Source organism: Labrus bergylta, chromosome 21 (assembly GCF_963930695.1).
Source record: "Labrus bergylta chromosome 21, fLabBer1.1, whole genome shotgun sequence".
NCBI classification, from domain to species: domain Eukaryota; kingdom Metazoa; phylum Chordata; class Actinopteri; order Labriformes; family Labridae; genus Labrus; species Labrus bergylta.
In genome coordinates this window covers 8,613,917-8,630,326 of record NC_089215.1, presented here as the reverse complement: position 1 = coordinate 8,630,326, position 16,410 = coordinate 8,613,917, and the positions used below count along the sequence as shown (strand labels likewise).

The 16,410-nt window shown below is 38.8% G+C and overlaps 1 protein-coding gene across 4 annotated transcripts in view; it reads left to right on the top strand.

Annotated features, from left to right (window-relative positions):
• Positions 1 to 15,441, top strand: part of pax2b (paired box 2b) — a 32,289-nt gene extending 16,848 nt beyond the window's left edge. For 3 of the 4 annotated variants that reach the window (XM_020645791.3, XM_029279694.2, XM_029279692.2), the window contains exons 7-10: positions 1,716 to 1,830; positions 10,751 to 10,852; positions 12,778 to 12,864; positions 13,697 to 15,441. In XM_020645791.3, coding sequence (XP_020501447.1) covers positions 1,716 to 1,830; positions 10,751 to 10,852; positions 12,778 to 12,864; positions 13,697 to 13,818 — 426 coding nt within the window. In that variant the 3' untranslated portion in view covers positions 13,819 to 15,441. Of the gene's footprint in view, positions 1 to 1,715; positions 1,831 to 10,750; positions 10,853 to 12,777; positions 12,865 to 13,677 lie in introns of all 4 variants that reach the window. The other variant, XM_020645793.3, reaches the window with a different exon arrangement.
• Positions 15,442 to 16,410: the final 969 nt, after the last annotated feature.

Genomic DNA, 16,410 nt, shown 5'->3' with positions numbered 1-16,410 from the left:
AAAAACCCATTCTGGAGATGCAAAACTCAATGGATTCACCCCTCCCACACTTCTGCTAGCCATTTGGTCATCCCTTTCAGACCTATCTTTTCAGTTTTCCCCCTTCTGCCCTTTATCTGCATGATAAAACGTCTGTTTGGCGTCTGCAGCCTATAGAATAGAGGAAAACATCCGACATTGTGCCAGTGAACAGTTGTAGCAGACAATTAGAGTTTATCGGTGATAGTGGCAGACAAGAGCGGGGTCACAGGCGTCCCCCCTGTGGGAGCGCGGCCCACTGAGCCACTCAGGCTCACACTGGGCTTTGGACAAACATTGTCAACACTCAGACTCCGGAAGTCTCATCTCATTAAAGAAAACCTCCAAACATCTGCCAGGGTGACTTTAGAGGGTTTACAAAAGGAAACATGACGAGGAGAGAAAAGATGGGAAGAGATCATTTTCGGATTGACTTAAAAAAAAATAAAAAAGGGTCACTTCACCCAAATTACTAATAATGGGATTTATTTTCTTTGTGGAGCAAAAAAGCGTTGATGTTTGTTTGTCCCAGTTACTCTGGCTAATCCTCAAACTTGGCTGTGAACATTTTTTTTACTGGAACTGCTCAGGAAACAATCCTAATAAAGTGATTATTGTCTATTATCCTGAGTAAGTAGGATGTTGTTTACGGAGAGATGTTTTGGCACCAAATGAAATACATCAGGCGTATCGCTGGGAACCAAACATCTCTACCTCAGAAAGTATGCATCGAAGTTTCAGTTCACATTATTTTTTGCCCTTTTTTTTGAATCAGTAATTTCTGGCTTGTGATTCAAAGTTTCTCATTTTCTGACATAGTTATTCAAGGTTTGAGCTATGTTAGGAAAACACCAAACAATTAGGAAGTTTGGATGCAGTTCATAAAAGAAAAGTAGAGTGATCTTCAAATAAATAATTAACCAAAATATATAAATATATGTATTCTTTTGTACTGGTACCCTGTTAACTCAGGTGTCATATTGTCACTAATATTGGAGAGAGATGCATACAATAACAAACCATGTGGTCGAGAGGTTTTACTCTAAAATGATTTTTTTTTTAATTTAAAGAAGCAGACTGCACAGATTTAGTTAACCTACATAGTTTGGTGGGACGAAATTTCAGAGGTGAGCACATTTACTTAAAAAATAAAGTATTTTTATGATACAGGTGAACACCTAAACGCAAACAATACGTGAAAAGCTCAAACAGTTAAATGGTGACAAAAAGTTCAAGTTGTACAGATGATTTTATTCAGGGATGAGATGTAATGAAATTTAAAGGTGGTTTAGACTCTATATTAAAAAAAGAAAAAAAAAAAAAAGGTGAATGGTGTCCCTCAAACAGGCCACATGGTGTGCCGCTAACAAAGCAGAACTGCTTTCTCCCTTGGCTGATCAGGGGTAGCACTGCAGTCAAGCACAAAGGGCCAGCTGACGCCTTGGCTTTTCACTCATCTCAAAATCCCACTTCCTCTCAGACAATACCAAAATACATTCATGATATGCTTGAACTGCCACCCTGCAGCTTGAACACACGCACGCACGCACACACATACACACACACACACACACAATGCTCTCATACAAATTTATACTCGCGCAGGCCTGTGTGGAGCGCTTAATGGAGGAGGAGAAGGGAGGATTTCCATCTAGGTATTGTTTGGTTGTGTAATGATTCAACTGTCCTTTTCCCAGGCTAATGAGTACGCGCTCCCTGGCCTGAATTCCAGCCTGGACGAAGTCAAGCCCAGTTTATCCTCTAGCGCCAACCCAGACCTGGGCCCCAGTGTGTCGCAAAGCTACCCTGTAGGTAAGATCAAGTGCCGCTCAGTCCGCCTTTATGCTGCCGAGCCACAGCTTCAGCTGAGGGTTTTTTTTTTCAACACTGTAAAAGAAAAACCATGCTTGTGCAATTGACATTAAAAAAAAAAGAAAAATTATGAAATGTGTGAAAATAAAAGCAAACCAAAAAGTTAAGTGTGAAGACTTTTTTAATACCATTTCACTCTGAGCTGAAAAGGTGGTACGATGATGCGATAAACGCTTAGCAGCTGTCCTCAGTCTGGTTTTTGCTGAGTTAGCAGGGCGGTAAGAGAGATCGTGGGGTGTGATGGGGGTGGAGGGGCTGTTCAGTCACCGCTGGACAAGGACCTTTGGGTGTCAGCACATCAGAACTATGACTGTGTATCACAGCAAGGTCTCATGAAAAAAAAAAAAAAAAAAAAAAAGGGCCACCATGCAGGACGGACTGCTTGTCGACTGCTGTGTTGCTCCTGTGATTTGTTCGCCGGGAGACAGTTTGTGTGTACGGAGGCACGAGTAATGTGCCTCTGTAAATACGCTCTGGCATTTCTGCCGCCTAACTCTTAACACCATGATCATTTATTTCACCCTCCTATCTCTCTCTCCCCTCCTCTTCCTCTCCTCTCCTTGTCACAGTTAATGACTGCCTGGCTAATTGAAATATTGTTTCGTTGTTGCCGTGTTATTACCAAGAAGAAGGTTAAGTTTACTGAAAGTTTACGATGACTGTCAGAGGGCCCCGAGATTAATATACAGAGCTTTTATTAAAATTCATATAATTATGCAGCAGCCATCAAAGGCAACGAGTTCTGTGTGGGGGAGGACAAGGTGATTGAAAATTGCAGCAGCAGCAGCAGCCCCCCTTCTCAAATGATAGCCAAGCAGTGTTATGAGCAAAGAAAGGGCCCTTTTCTCATTAATATGTGGGAGGTAGATTTCCCCTGTAAGGCAGGCCTCCTGAGAAGAAAGGTGTGTGGTTGTCCTTTATACAACCATGGCCCCTGTAGGAAGCGGGTCTGGTTCTGCAGGAGGCTTTGTTTGCACCTGGGTTATTTTTCTGCAGAGAGAAACTCCTTACTGTTTCACAGACGCTTCGAGTCATATAGAAGGAGAAAGATGAGATTGTACGCATAAAAGTGTGCATGTGTGCATATTTGGTAAAAGTTGTAAGAACTTTTCCCTGTAACCCTGAGTACAGTGAAGTTCATCAGACACTCCTGTAAGAGGGGGATGACATTCAAAGTTTCATGTTTATGACAACAATACATTTAAAATCAGCTTAAATGTTCTTATTTTAAACTATATTGCTGCAGATGCCATTTATCTGTATTTTTCTGCTGAGCCTGCGATCAAACAGTGGGTTTACGTGGACTTGAGTATCCCAGATATGAGCCTTATCCTGGGTTTGATCATATAGAAAACCATCATTGGGAAATGATGTTTACATGCACAAACATAAAGCAGGATAGGATAGGAAGTCAGTGTATGAAAGTAAAGGTGATAATCCCAAAAGTCACCTCAGTACGATTTCATATTGATTCTTCAGACAACAATACAATGTTTGCTGATATCACAAAGTCTGCCACAATACAGTGTTGATTTAGATCAATTCAGGGGCCTGCCATCAATATAGGATGATATGCTAAGCCCTTAAACCCATTCATTAACATTTGACCAAATATATACTGTATATACATGGTTTAATACGATCTGTACGTTTATTGCTGCAATCTTCCCGACATTAACCTTAAAAATATATATATATTCCTTTAGATATACAAAAACATTGGTATATAAATTGGCTATTATTAAGATAACAATAAGGATTAATATTTTCTTGGGCCAACATGAAATTTGATCCAACACTTTGGACGTGAAACATCCAAGACAGTAAATGAAAACAGTCTGACGCCTTGATTAAAGAGAAAAATGTATATTAAATATCGGTAGGAAGTTTATTAAAAACACATTATTATTCAATCAATATTTTCATACAATGTTCCATTTTTATCCACTCATGAAAACTACTGATAACATAGTCCCACAATTTGGCATGGGTCAATATTTCTGCTGTCTATCTAATGTATTTAATACTGTTCGTCTTGTTACAATCCTCGTGAACTTAGTAAATACTTTTATGTTCTTAAAAAAGTCCATGTCCTTTTCTGCTGGTAGATCTGACTGGGGGAAGAGAAATAAAGCATTCAGAGGTCAAACTAATGGAACAAACATGCCTGTGACTTCCATTAATTAGTATTTAGTTAGTGGCTCCTCGGCTCTGTTTTCCCTCAGTGCTTGCCTCGGTGGATATTGGGTGATATTCAGGTGTGTGGTCTCTCTAATGGCTGAGTATTACAGTTTACTTGCCAGAGATAAGCCTACCAGCAGAATTTTAAGCCTTGCAAAAAGTAGTAAATTATCTGTAGTGTTTAGGCTGAGATCCAATTTCAAATTAATTGTGTCTTTACGGGGGAAAGAGCTGGAGATTATGTTCATCCTTAAAATGTTTTTGAACACCAATTAAAACGCCTGCAGTTATTGATCTTGTTGATTTTATGTGCTGGAATTTGCATAATCTATTAAAAATGAATGATTCATGAGGTGCTCATTGCCAGAGATCGGGATTCTCTGTGAGTTGAAAGACTTGAGAGATAGAAATCTTTTGTGTCCTCTACTTATCCTATTAGGTCTGAAAAGTACCTGCAAAGCAGCCTCAAATAAGAAAGGGATTTAAGGCCTTTGTGCCCATCATCGAAATTCAGAGGCAAGAAGCCACTTCCATTAAAACCGCTTTTTTTTTTCTCTCTCCCTCTCCTCCACATTAATGCTGTATTAGCTGCTAAATAGTCCCTCTTACCCCATAAAAACACCAAAGGGTTCCATGAATATGTGGAAAGGACAATTGCATATTGTGAGGTAATTTCTATTGTTGATATGGGAAGTAATTTCTTTGATGAATTCCCTTCGAGAGATGGATTTCATCTCAAGTGCTTCTTATTCTTGTTCATCCGAACTGCTTAAAATTCAAATAGTGTGAGCGGTGGGCGAATTTATGAATAGCAGAAGGAGGAGCTCGGAACTTTTTTTTTGTGTATTTTGAGAAATAAATGGAGAGATGGCCTTGATATGGCCAATTGTCCACTATTTCTATAGAGAGTTTCTGTATTTCCTGAAATTAGTCAGAGCCCACCTGTTTCCTCAGTGGTGCTTCAGACTGAAGAGGCATCTTTGAGCACTGAGTGGATTCCCTTGAGCACTCAGTGGGAGTTTTACACATCTCCACTCAGTGGCTGCATACTGAAGACTCTTTAAACATATTCCCTGCTGGGCCTGTTAATGGAGGCCTCCAAAGGCTCAAAGCCCAAGTGTCAATGACAATTCTCCTCCTCAAGCAGCTGCTTCTGTACGCTTCTTTATCCCTTCCTGTCAACTCTCTAAACAAAACCCTCATCCAGGAAACACAAACTATCCACATTCAATTAGGCTGAGTGAGAGCTCTGCACTGAAAGTATCAAGACCTGCCGTTGTCCAGTGAGCAGCGAGCAAAGATCAGACAGTGAACATGCCGTCAGTGACGTGTGGCCTCATGACAAACAGCTCGCCTGTCTCCCCACAGGGGGACACGCACGCCCAGGCCTCGAAATTAATGCTTATTTCGTCTTCACAAAAGCAAACTAACCTTTGAGCACACATTTGATAATGAATGACTTTCAGCCGGCGTTTGGGGAATTAAAGCAATTTGGCTCTCCAAACATTCTTTACTTAGTTGTAATTAATTAGGGTGCTGAGATTTTTTGGCTGGTGATAAATTGCCCCATTCTGCATATAGCCTAGAAAATGGAGGTCAAAGATTTTGTGGTTGTTGTTGTAGCAAACATGAAGGTGTCCCTGTCATGCTAAATTTAATACTCTTGCTGGAAAAAGAGTCATTCACAAACGACTTTGTTACAGTGCCAAATAAAGAGGTCACCCTGCTTCTCTGTTTTGGTTTTTAAGAATCTGACTTTACGTTATTGTGAAACCTGGGAATAACTTTTCTTGTCATGTTGTTGTTGTTGTGGGTGTAGATACATCTATAAATCTCTCAAAACTTTGGCAAAAAACGCAGTGAAACAATTCAAATAGCTGCTGCCATTACCTCTCACCAAGTATCTTTTTTGTTAATCCCTCAGCAGTAACTGTTACAAGCTAATTCTCAAACGAGGAGAGAAATCAACAGGCTTGTGTAACAGCAAACCAAAACATCTTCTGATTTATTTTTTTTCACAGGGAAGGAAAAAAAGAGGACGGGGAAAAAAGTAACTTGATTTGTTGGCGTTCAATCTAAGGGGACTGTCAGAGACAGTGGACAATATAAAGAAGGCCATCTTTTAATGAGAATCTGGACACACATCTCTGTTGAAAAAACAACAAAGGCTAGCAAGCAGCTAATGAGGCTATCATTGCTGTACAGAGAGTCCTCTAAACCGGCGCCTCTCTGAAAGAGGCGCTTTAAAGCGGACATAAAGCAACAGTCACAGAGCTGCTGGCAGTCACTGCCAACTGTATCCTGGAATATACAAAAAAAAAAGTTTCAACAGAGGCTGTGATTATTATCGATGGTCAACAAGTTATGAAAAAAAAAGAAAAGAAATGTATGTTAAATATACACAAAAGGTTGTGTTTGACTAACTAAACCAAAAGCCATATGGGCAAATCAAACCTTTAAGAAAACATATTTTCTTTAATCATTTGCTCTTTTTATGTTTGCAGATCAAAATCTAAACGTAAAGACTTTTACCTGTGCATATCAAAGAAATCAAGCTAAAATGCATTTATTTTGCTTCTGATGAGATGAGATGAGATTCAACTTTATTGTCATTACACATATACAAGTATAGAGTAACGAAATGAGGTTTGGCATCTCACCAGAAGTGCAATAAGCAGAAAGTGCAAGAATCTGTGCTATGTACAGTAATTACAAAATGTACAGATGAAGACTGAAAAAAATGAATTATTGGGTATATATGGATGGATTAATGGGATGCTATAAATATAAATATTAGTATATTTTTAGGATTATAATATACAGATTAAGGTGCAGTGGTCCAAATTATTACCAATTCTTGAACAAGCTGATAAAGCTTAAGTTGAAAGGATCCATACCCCGACTCAATGCACTGGATTGGTATCAGGGCTGGTTTTGATCAGGTATTTGTCAGATGTAACCAAACCAGCAACCTAGCTTATCACGGATTTCTTAAATCATAAAAAGGCCAAACCTTGAAGAACAATATCATAACAATTAGCAAAAATGCTAATGAGCTGTGGTGTATCAGTGAGTCAATGAAGCCAAGAAGTGATACATTGATAACAAGTCAACATTGATCATTTTGTTCTAAAGTTTAAATAGGGAAAGATGGGTATTGGCAATGTGATGAGAGGAGGAAACGTACAAGGACACTTGTTTTTTTTCTCCTCTTTTGTTACAATACTGCAACATTACGGCCAAAAAAATGAACTCATAGCAGGTTATCCATATTTTTAGAATATAATAACTAGATGTTTCCTTGAAACAGAACAGTTTACGCAGGGATCCTCCTCATTATGGTTTTCATCTCGTTGAAACGAGCTAATAAAGAGATAACGGTGCTTACTTTAATTCAACATGTATGACGGCTGTAGCTGCTGCAATAATAATGAAAAAAGATTGGGTCAGTGTTTGCTGAGACAGTTAGACAATAGTTAGCAATGCCCACACACATCACACACGCACGCACACACACACACACACACACACACACTCACACACAATGGCCTCAGCCCTGCTGGACCCCCCACCTGCAGTGCTCCCCCGGCTCCCTTTGACTTATGTGCACTGGCTTGTGGCTGACTAATTCTTATTATAAATGAAAGGTCCGGCATGACCTCACTCTACTCTGTAAAGCTCTTTAACTCTGCAGCCCTCCAGTCTCAGCGATTTAACCAAAAGACACATCTCACCAGGCCGAACACAATACCGCTATCAGAGCAGAGATTTGCAAATAACAGAGAACAGCTGTTCAATCAGACTGAATAGTTTCTCTTTTGATTAAACCCATGATCAGAATTGAAAACGTTCCATTTTTGCATGTATTGTAAAGGAAACCCCCCCTTAAAAATGGATTCTCCATGTATTTTCTGCAGTATTTTCTGGCTTTATACTTTAGTTTGACTGCTACTTTAGGACTTTGGCAAACCAACAAATACTACCAGTTCTGGAGGTAGCATTCAGGTTGTTTACTTTAAAGAGAGAAGCGTCACCACAATTATAAATGCATGAGTACAAGCCCTGCAAAAATTTGTATTTGTGCAGATAATGTATATTTGTATCTATGAAGTAGAGCTGCATAAAAAACAATAGAGAATAATAGAAACATGTTATCAATAAAGACCCTTTTTAGAGAAGCATATTGTTAGATAAAGAAATCTATTAATTTTTACATTTTAATGGTTTAAATGAAAGCAACATGTTAATTAAGTAGCAGGTCAGGTTGGTGATAATTTCCCAAGGAATTGTTTACATTATTTATGACTTATATCAAAAACAATGCATTCTACAACTACATCATACTCATCATCATCATTTGTGTGTAAACCATTAATCTGGAATATTATTGGTGATGCTGAAATCTAGATTTAGATACATCCGAGATGTACTGGAAAAATACTCAAAATTAAAGAACCTAAATAATTATTATTCTGTTCTAAACTGTTTTTTTTTTTCTTGCTCTCTTTTTTCTGCCCAAAATACATCACTAAATTGGTGCACCAACTGTGTCCACTGTTTCAAGTGTCCCGTGAAAACCTCCTCAAAAACAAGTCCTGTTGATGCAATTTCAGAATGTTTGTGTTTTTTTGTATTTCATAGTCCAAGATAAACAAAATATAGATATGTTGTATATCATCATCAAGCCACCAAAAGGCTTCTTCAGCTCCCTCCACTTCCCCTTCTCATTCTTCTCCTCCTCCATGTCAGGCCTGAGTCCTGTGTCCAGGCCTGCCTTCCTTCATCTTCACCAGTTTGAACCAGCCGTCTCACTCCCCGGCCCCTGTGGCCCCCACTGTAGCCAGGGTGCCTGCAAGCCTGTAGTAGAAGCTACTTCAACACCCAAAGGGCTTGTTGGCTTGCCCTTCAATTAAACAAAAAAGTTGCTCATGAAATTGAACAGGTATGAATCGGAAGTCCAACCTAAGTTGGTCTATGGTTTATGCTCTCACAAGCAAAGCTCATTGTCTGCAAAATTCAGTTTCTGGCATTGAAACAGAAATATGACTTTGTACTAAAGAGAGGAAGTCTCTGTGGTGCAGCCTACCAGATTAAAAAAATGTGGTTTGCTCCAGCAAGTACTTTGTATTCCTTTTACTTAGATCAGATTCCCCAAAAAAATCTTACACATATGAAAATTAAATAGACCATGCAAGTGACAGATGACACAACAAAACAAAGCTATCACCTTGATCATCACAAAACAAAAAAAATGTATTTCTCTTTTCTTTAAAGGATCTCAACTATTAAAATCAAAAGTGTTCCTCAGACAAAAGCTTCACTCTCAGCTCTGAACTTTAACAGTTCTCCATCAGGCTATGTTTCGACCACCCTGAGAATAAACTCTCTATATGAAGTTCATAGCGTGTATCTGGACTTTGATTGTAAAGCGGACAACACGGCGCTGACGACTGAGTTGTCCTTTGGCGTTATGGTGTGTTTCATCTTCGGATTCCTCATTAAAAGCTCCATTTGAAGGGGATTTTCCCTTTTTGAGTCCAAGTGGCCCTCACAGCTGACAATATATAACAGGGGCCTCTCTTACCCCGGCCCCTGTGCAGATTGGGGTTACGTGCTGTTGTCCAAACGTCCTCGTGGTCAGCGAGGACAGCCCAACCGTCACTCTTAATTACAGGGCTGAATATCTGCAGGGTGACGCTGTGCAGAGGGGCCGGTGTGCTCGGACTTTACAGCCACAGAGGGAAAAAAGAGAGAGAGGTGCCTTATAGGAGTCAGGCTGGCAAAGGCTGCCATATTTAGGCAGGTTTGAATGGTGTAATGAGGACGCATGTTCATGGGAACTCTTGGGAGTTCAGTTCTCTGAAAGCAGCTGTTGTCATGTTTTGAGTTCACTTGTTGGAGACTGAGGCTTTCTGTTGTTTAGTGACAAGTTTAAAGGCTCCTCTCCTATACGTTTGGCACGGACTGGCTGAGCCTCTGATTGGTTACAGTAACAATCTAGCCGTTGTGCAGACTGACTTGCGGTGGTTGTGTTGTTTGTCATAAGTGATGAAACATTAAATTAGGCACCATTTCTCCAGTACTTTCTCATCACGTGACTTTCTACATGTCCCCTACACTAAAGATGGAGGCATACAATTGTTTTTACTTCATTACTTTATTGGATTGGTTTTCAGAATAACATTAGAGAAACTTGGCATATTCGATTAATTGAACTTAATCAAGAATTATGTAAGACGGGCTTTTATTTGCTTTTCAAATAAAGGCACTAAAACCCTGAGGTGTACTTCAGAGAACTGCTGGAGCACTTGAGATTTTTTGATGTCAAATTAAAACATAATACCCAAAATGTTATCACTAAACTGCTCAAATGTATTAGCTAAATGTTTCATCTTAAAAAGTGTACAGTCTAAATGTCTTATTCCAGTGCTTCAGCCTTCCTCTTCATACAGGCTGTTACTCTAGTGAGATATTTTTCTATTGATCAGGGGGTACTGGGCTGAAAATGTATTTCAGAGTACATTATAAAAACAAATCATAGGTTTGAAGTGCTGTATAGCTACTTTTACTTGAAGATCTGAACACTTCCAAAAGTCCAGAAAAGTCCAGATCTTTTTTTAGATTTGTGTAGAAGAGATTAGTACTTAAGTTGTTTCTTTGTTTTCTGTTGTCTTTCCAGGTCGAGATATGGCCAACACAACCTTACCTGGGTATCCCCCTCACGTCCCCCCCACAGGCCAGGGCAGCTACCCGACCTCCACCCTCGCTGGAATGGTTCCTGGTGAGTCACAGACGACGTCACAGCCTTGACACCGTTGTTTTGGTCCGTTTGACAGGTTGTTCATCAGCCTCAAATCAAACAAATGTAGACGCTGTGGAAGCAAGTGGAAGAGACTTTAGAGCAAAAGTAAACAAAGAGACAGCACATATTGGTCTGTTGAATATGAGGCACACATTCGTATATTAGCTCAGTGTGTCATAAGATAAGACAGGCTGAATAAGCGTTCAAAGACAGTGGAGAGGACAGTCGGTGTTCCTTCTTCCTGCTTTTCCCCTTGCCTCTCTAGCTCATTATCCTTCCGCATCGCCGTTTATACTGGTTGTTAATAAACAAAACCAGCAGCCCTCCCCAGCCTCTGAGCTCCAGAGCATGTCCCCTTCTCCTCCTCTACTTAACCTGCAGTTCAGGTTCACAGGAAACAGTTAAGGGTCAAAAGGCAGAGGTATGGGAGCCTCGTAAATATTCAAATATCTCATCTCTCTGTGGAGGTCAGGCCTGTGTTTCACTGCTAGGAACAGAGCTGGGATTCGGCTTTTGGTACTGTTTCTTCACACACACACACACACACACACACACACACACACACACACACACACAAACACAACTCTCTAGCATCATCACACACACACACACACACACACACACACGTACACTTTCACCCAAACACAGCAGACATTTTGCTTGAATGTGATTAAACAGCATGGCTGGGGAAACCAGTGGAGTGTGTCCTGTGTTAGCATATCATTTACCAATCACACAACCCATCACAGGCTGTTCTTCTTTTCTCCTTTAAACGGGCCGCCACGACGTGTTGCATTTCCACCCTCAGACAAAAGGGTTACTTAACTGTCCTGTTTGGTTTTGTCGGCTGAGCTTGAGAAAAACTTCTGCTATGCGATCCGTGATCATTTGTTTCTATACTTATTTTTCTGCTGATCAAAAACATTATAAAAATCATTCAATTGCGGTACATAAGCCTTTCCATACAAACAAACTTCGGCACATTGTAGTCAAGCCCCAAATTTTGTCTTGTATTTCTTACTGACGTCATTGTTAAAAGCTGCTAATAAAATATACAACTGAACATTTTTTGGACAAACCCTTCAGATAGCTAAAAGTCAAAAGATGGAGATCTAGGAGCACCCAGTGGCATTTCACTCCAGGATTACTTTTTGGATTTTGGCTAATAAAACTGTTAAATCATGTTGGTGAAAAACCGTCAAGTCAAACATACTTTTACTTCCCATTTGTTCTGATGTGGCACACAGCAAAAGATGAAGGCCTTAATCCCATGGCTTGTGGTTTTGTGTTACAACCCATTCATCATGTAGCCTACACAACCACTAAGATTTAGTGACAGGCGCAAAACACTGTTAAAGCAAAGCCATTTCTCACTAGCTTCATATAAAATCTTGCCTTTATTGTCTCATAAAGGAAAGAAACATGTTGAACCAACAGCAATGCTCACTGACATGCCCCAAGTTACTTCCCAAGCAATGAAATCCTGCTGTAGCAAACGCCAAAGCTCAGGCCCAAAGGGGGTTCAAATCCGAGATGCTAAAATTCCTGCAAGAAGGGTAGCAGGATTTATTGCAGCATATCAAAAATGTATGCATGAAGCTGTTTATTACCACTCTGTATTTATTAGAGCGCTTTGGAATATACTGCAGGAAGAAGAATGGGTAGATATCCATAAATGGGACAGGGAAAGCCGCCTTCAGTGTCACATCCTGTATTGTTCAGTGTTGCATAACTTAAGTGAAATGAAAAAGAAATAAATTACTTGCTTGACTGGTCGCACGACGATGACTATCATTTTCCCCCTCAAATTGCATCCTGTTTTGAATGACGAGAAATGGCTGCATGTGAAGGGCTAATGGTTGGATGCATTGAAATGCTAATTGATTTGTTGTTTTGTTTTGCAGGGAGTGAGTTTTCGGGGAACCCCTACAGTCATCCACAGTACACAACCTACAACGAAGCTTGGCGATTCAGCAACCCAGCATTACTAAGTGAGTAGATAGAGAGAATCTGACTGAGAACAATTAATTGACTGTTAGCTAAACCCCTCCCCCTGAACAGAAATGGTCCAATTACAGCCTTAGAAACCATAACCTTGCACAGCAGGCGGTTCTCCAAGAAGCATATTTCAAAACTTAAATTATCATAAGGTGTCACAGTTAAAAAAAAAAAAAAGGCCCTTGGTTAGGACTAACCTAACCAATTTGTGAAAACTTGAGTTTAAAAAATACAAACATTGTATAAGCGAAGTAGCCAAACATGTTATCTTAACTCCCTGTCCTACCAAGGAGGAACTGTGTTGTTATTGTATGTAAATGGAACATTAGCAGAAGATGCTATCTTATTCTTTTTAGGGTTCGTAGCCTAGTCTTGTTAATTCAATATAATTCATTACGTTTTAAAGAAAAAAAAGTTGGATCATAATAAAAAATCATCTGTGGATTTTGTTTTTGCAGTTGCTTGTGCAGATAACTATACATTTGTTTACACTAAACAGGAAAAGAAAGGTCCATCTCAGAAAACAGCTAGACAAAACGTAAAAAAAATGAAATAATTTTAAGAACTGGCTGTGCTATAAAATACTGGTTAGGTTTAAAGAATAGCAAAAGGATAAAAGGAGGCGGGGCTTAGGAAACGGTACATTGATTATAAACATTTCAGCCACCACTTTCATCCTTTATTAGTTTTGAAAAAAGAGCTAATCAACCATTCAACTTTTAACAATGATTATTCTTTGGGTTAAATTGTAGTAAAGTCTGTATTTGTTGTTGTTTCAAATGGTTCGTTCTTCTGTTAACTTTCAGGTTCCCCTTATTATTATAGTGCCGCATCGAGAGGCTCCGCCCCTCCCACTGCTGCCACTGCCTATGACCGTCACTAGTTACCATGGAAACCAAATCAACCTGCAGGACCATGGCCTTAGCCTCCATATTGCCCCGGTGTGAGCGGCATGGTCCACTGGACACTGAGCAACTGCGCATAACATGCTCTCGGCTCAGACAATGAGACACTTAACAGATTTTTTTGGGACTCCAGACGACTTCTCTTCTCCCTCCATGAAGCTTCTTTGGACACTCAAAGCCAAAAAAAATCTACAAGACAGCACCAGAGACACTGAGAGTCGCTACACACTATGACAACTGTTACTAAATGCAGCTGGTTAAATAATAAAATTAAAAAAAAGACTGACAACAAAATAAACAGATTTTATTTCCATCCTGAAGCAGTGTCACAGTTTCATCCCATCATGGATCAATACTGTACATTCCTTTTCTAGACGGCTCTCAGCAGGGACCCTGTCCACAGCTTAAAAATGTAGCAGCAGCCTTTTTTTTCCCCCCCCTTTCACCATTCATCCCCTCCTCGATTCAGATGGCAGCACAGTGAGATCAGAGGAGATTAGAAGCAGCACACTCAGGCTGTGGCAGGCTAACACTGTTTTTTTATCAATCTGATCAGTCACCGACCAAACATCCAGCATGACTAAACCGATCGCTTTTGATGCCATGAGAAGATTAGGACATGTTCTCTGTGATACACAATCAAGATGTAAAAATGAAAATGAAATTAATAAAGAAACATCTGTTGGGAAAATAGAGGGAGCCATGACAGTATATCAACATGGCTTCTTATTTGCAAGATTTCAAGAAACTAGTAAATATATTCTTAAAATAATTTTTTAATTTCATTTTTACAATTCCTAACCTGCACACTGCTTGGCTAGTGTTTGACTTTTTCTTATTTGTCAGGATACGAGATGTCATCAGACTGTGTTTTTTTGTTTGTTATTTTTGCACTATTTTGGAGGTTTGCAACACTGGAGCGTTATTATGCTGAAAAATGATGATGCATATTTTGCTTAATTTCATTGATCTGACTGTAAGTCTAATAAGTCTGCGTCTGAAAAGGCACTTAAAGCTTCACAGTTTTTCCTGTTGTTCGAGGCCCATCATGTTACTGCCTTGACGTGCACTACTATGTTCTCACAGCTTATGTTTTTAATTTTATTCGATTAAGTCTTTGGCATTCAATATTAAAAAAAAACAATATTAAAGCCATTCCAATTTGAAACAGTAAGAAACATTTTGCCAGAAGCGTCCACAGTCACACTGATTGGATGATTCTCAGGCCTCTAATAAAGTTTTTAAAAAAGCAGGGTGATGATTTCAGCTAAATGCCTTAAACATTACCTACCTAACTTTCAGTTCCCTCACATGTTCAGTCCGGGTTATTTCTTTGAATCAAGCTGGAATTATTGTTTCTTCATCTGTCAAGTGAATGTATTTGCATTTGCCAAAGACTTAGTTCTTGTTATTGTTAATTTACAGGCCGCCTTTATGCATCATGAGAGCAGTATTATTATGATTGTTATTATTATTAGGAAAAATTCACGTTGTTCATGAGGAAAAGTATATGTATAAATTCTATGCAGTGCAGAGATGGTCATCATATGCATATTCAGCTGTAAACCTAAAGGTAGGTCTTTATTTAATTATGTTATTTACAAATTGTTCATTTTATAGAAGGATTTTTTTGTGTGTGATGTGAAGACACTTCTCTGTAAATACAGTAAGAAAAAATGTCTTTCATGTTCATGGATATTATCACTTTCATTATGCTGGTCTCACTTGTACAATAATAAAAGTGTCTGAAATCTTTTAAGCAAAAAGAAAAAAAGTGCTGCATTGTTTTTCTGAGTGTCTGGAATAGAGCTAGAAAAAGAGGAATATCAAAGACATACTGATAAACAAATGATCAGTTAAGTTAAAATCCAGATGCAACTTCAGCATAATACTTTCAGCTTCTGAAGTGTGAGGATTGGGATCTTTTGACTTTATTGTATAATTGAATTAAAATTTCTACTGTATAGGCTTTGGACGGTAAATCAAGACATTTAAAGACGTCTGCTTAAACAATTCATTTCACTCTACTTATAACATAACATTGGAATATTTTTTAGGAGTTATACGTTTATCTAAAAAAATAATAATAATGAACAAAAAAATAATAATCATAACTTGTGGTCCTTATTTGGAGTCAAAAACGTATTTTACCAAATGGGCAAAAACATCATCATGTTTTTATATATTTCAACTGTTCTCCCAGTTTTGCTCCCTTTTAACCCCCATTATGAATTAACATGAGCAACACTGTAAGCGTTATCTGTCAGAACAATGATATCAAGCATACAACTACATAAATCCTTCATATAAAAGCACTAAATATCTGTCGTAAACTAAGTCTAATAAGTCCATACCTCATTTAGGTACAATTTTCTTAATGCGCTACTGGGGAATACACAGAACCTTTCACTCCTCAACAGGTTAGGTTATATAATACTTAGATAAACTGTAAATACTTAAGAGCAATATTATATTAAATGTTCAATTTTAAAGTATTCTCAGGGTGTAAAATGTAATGTACTGTTATAGATTAGTCTGTCCTACATTATACATGGTCAAATAACCTGATGCGCAAAAAACATCAGAAATAATAATTCATAGAATTCTATAATCTGTTACGATGAAACAGATAAC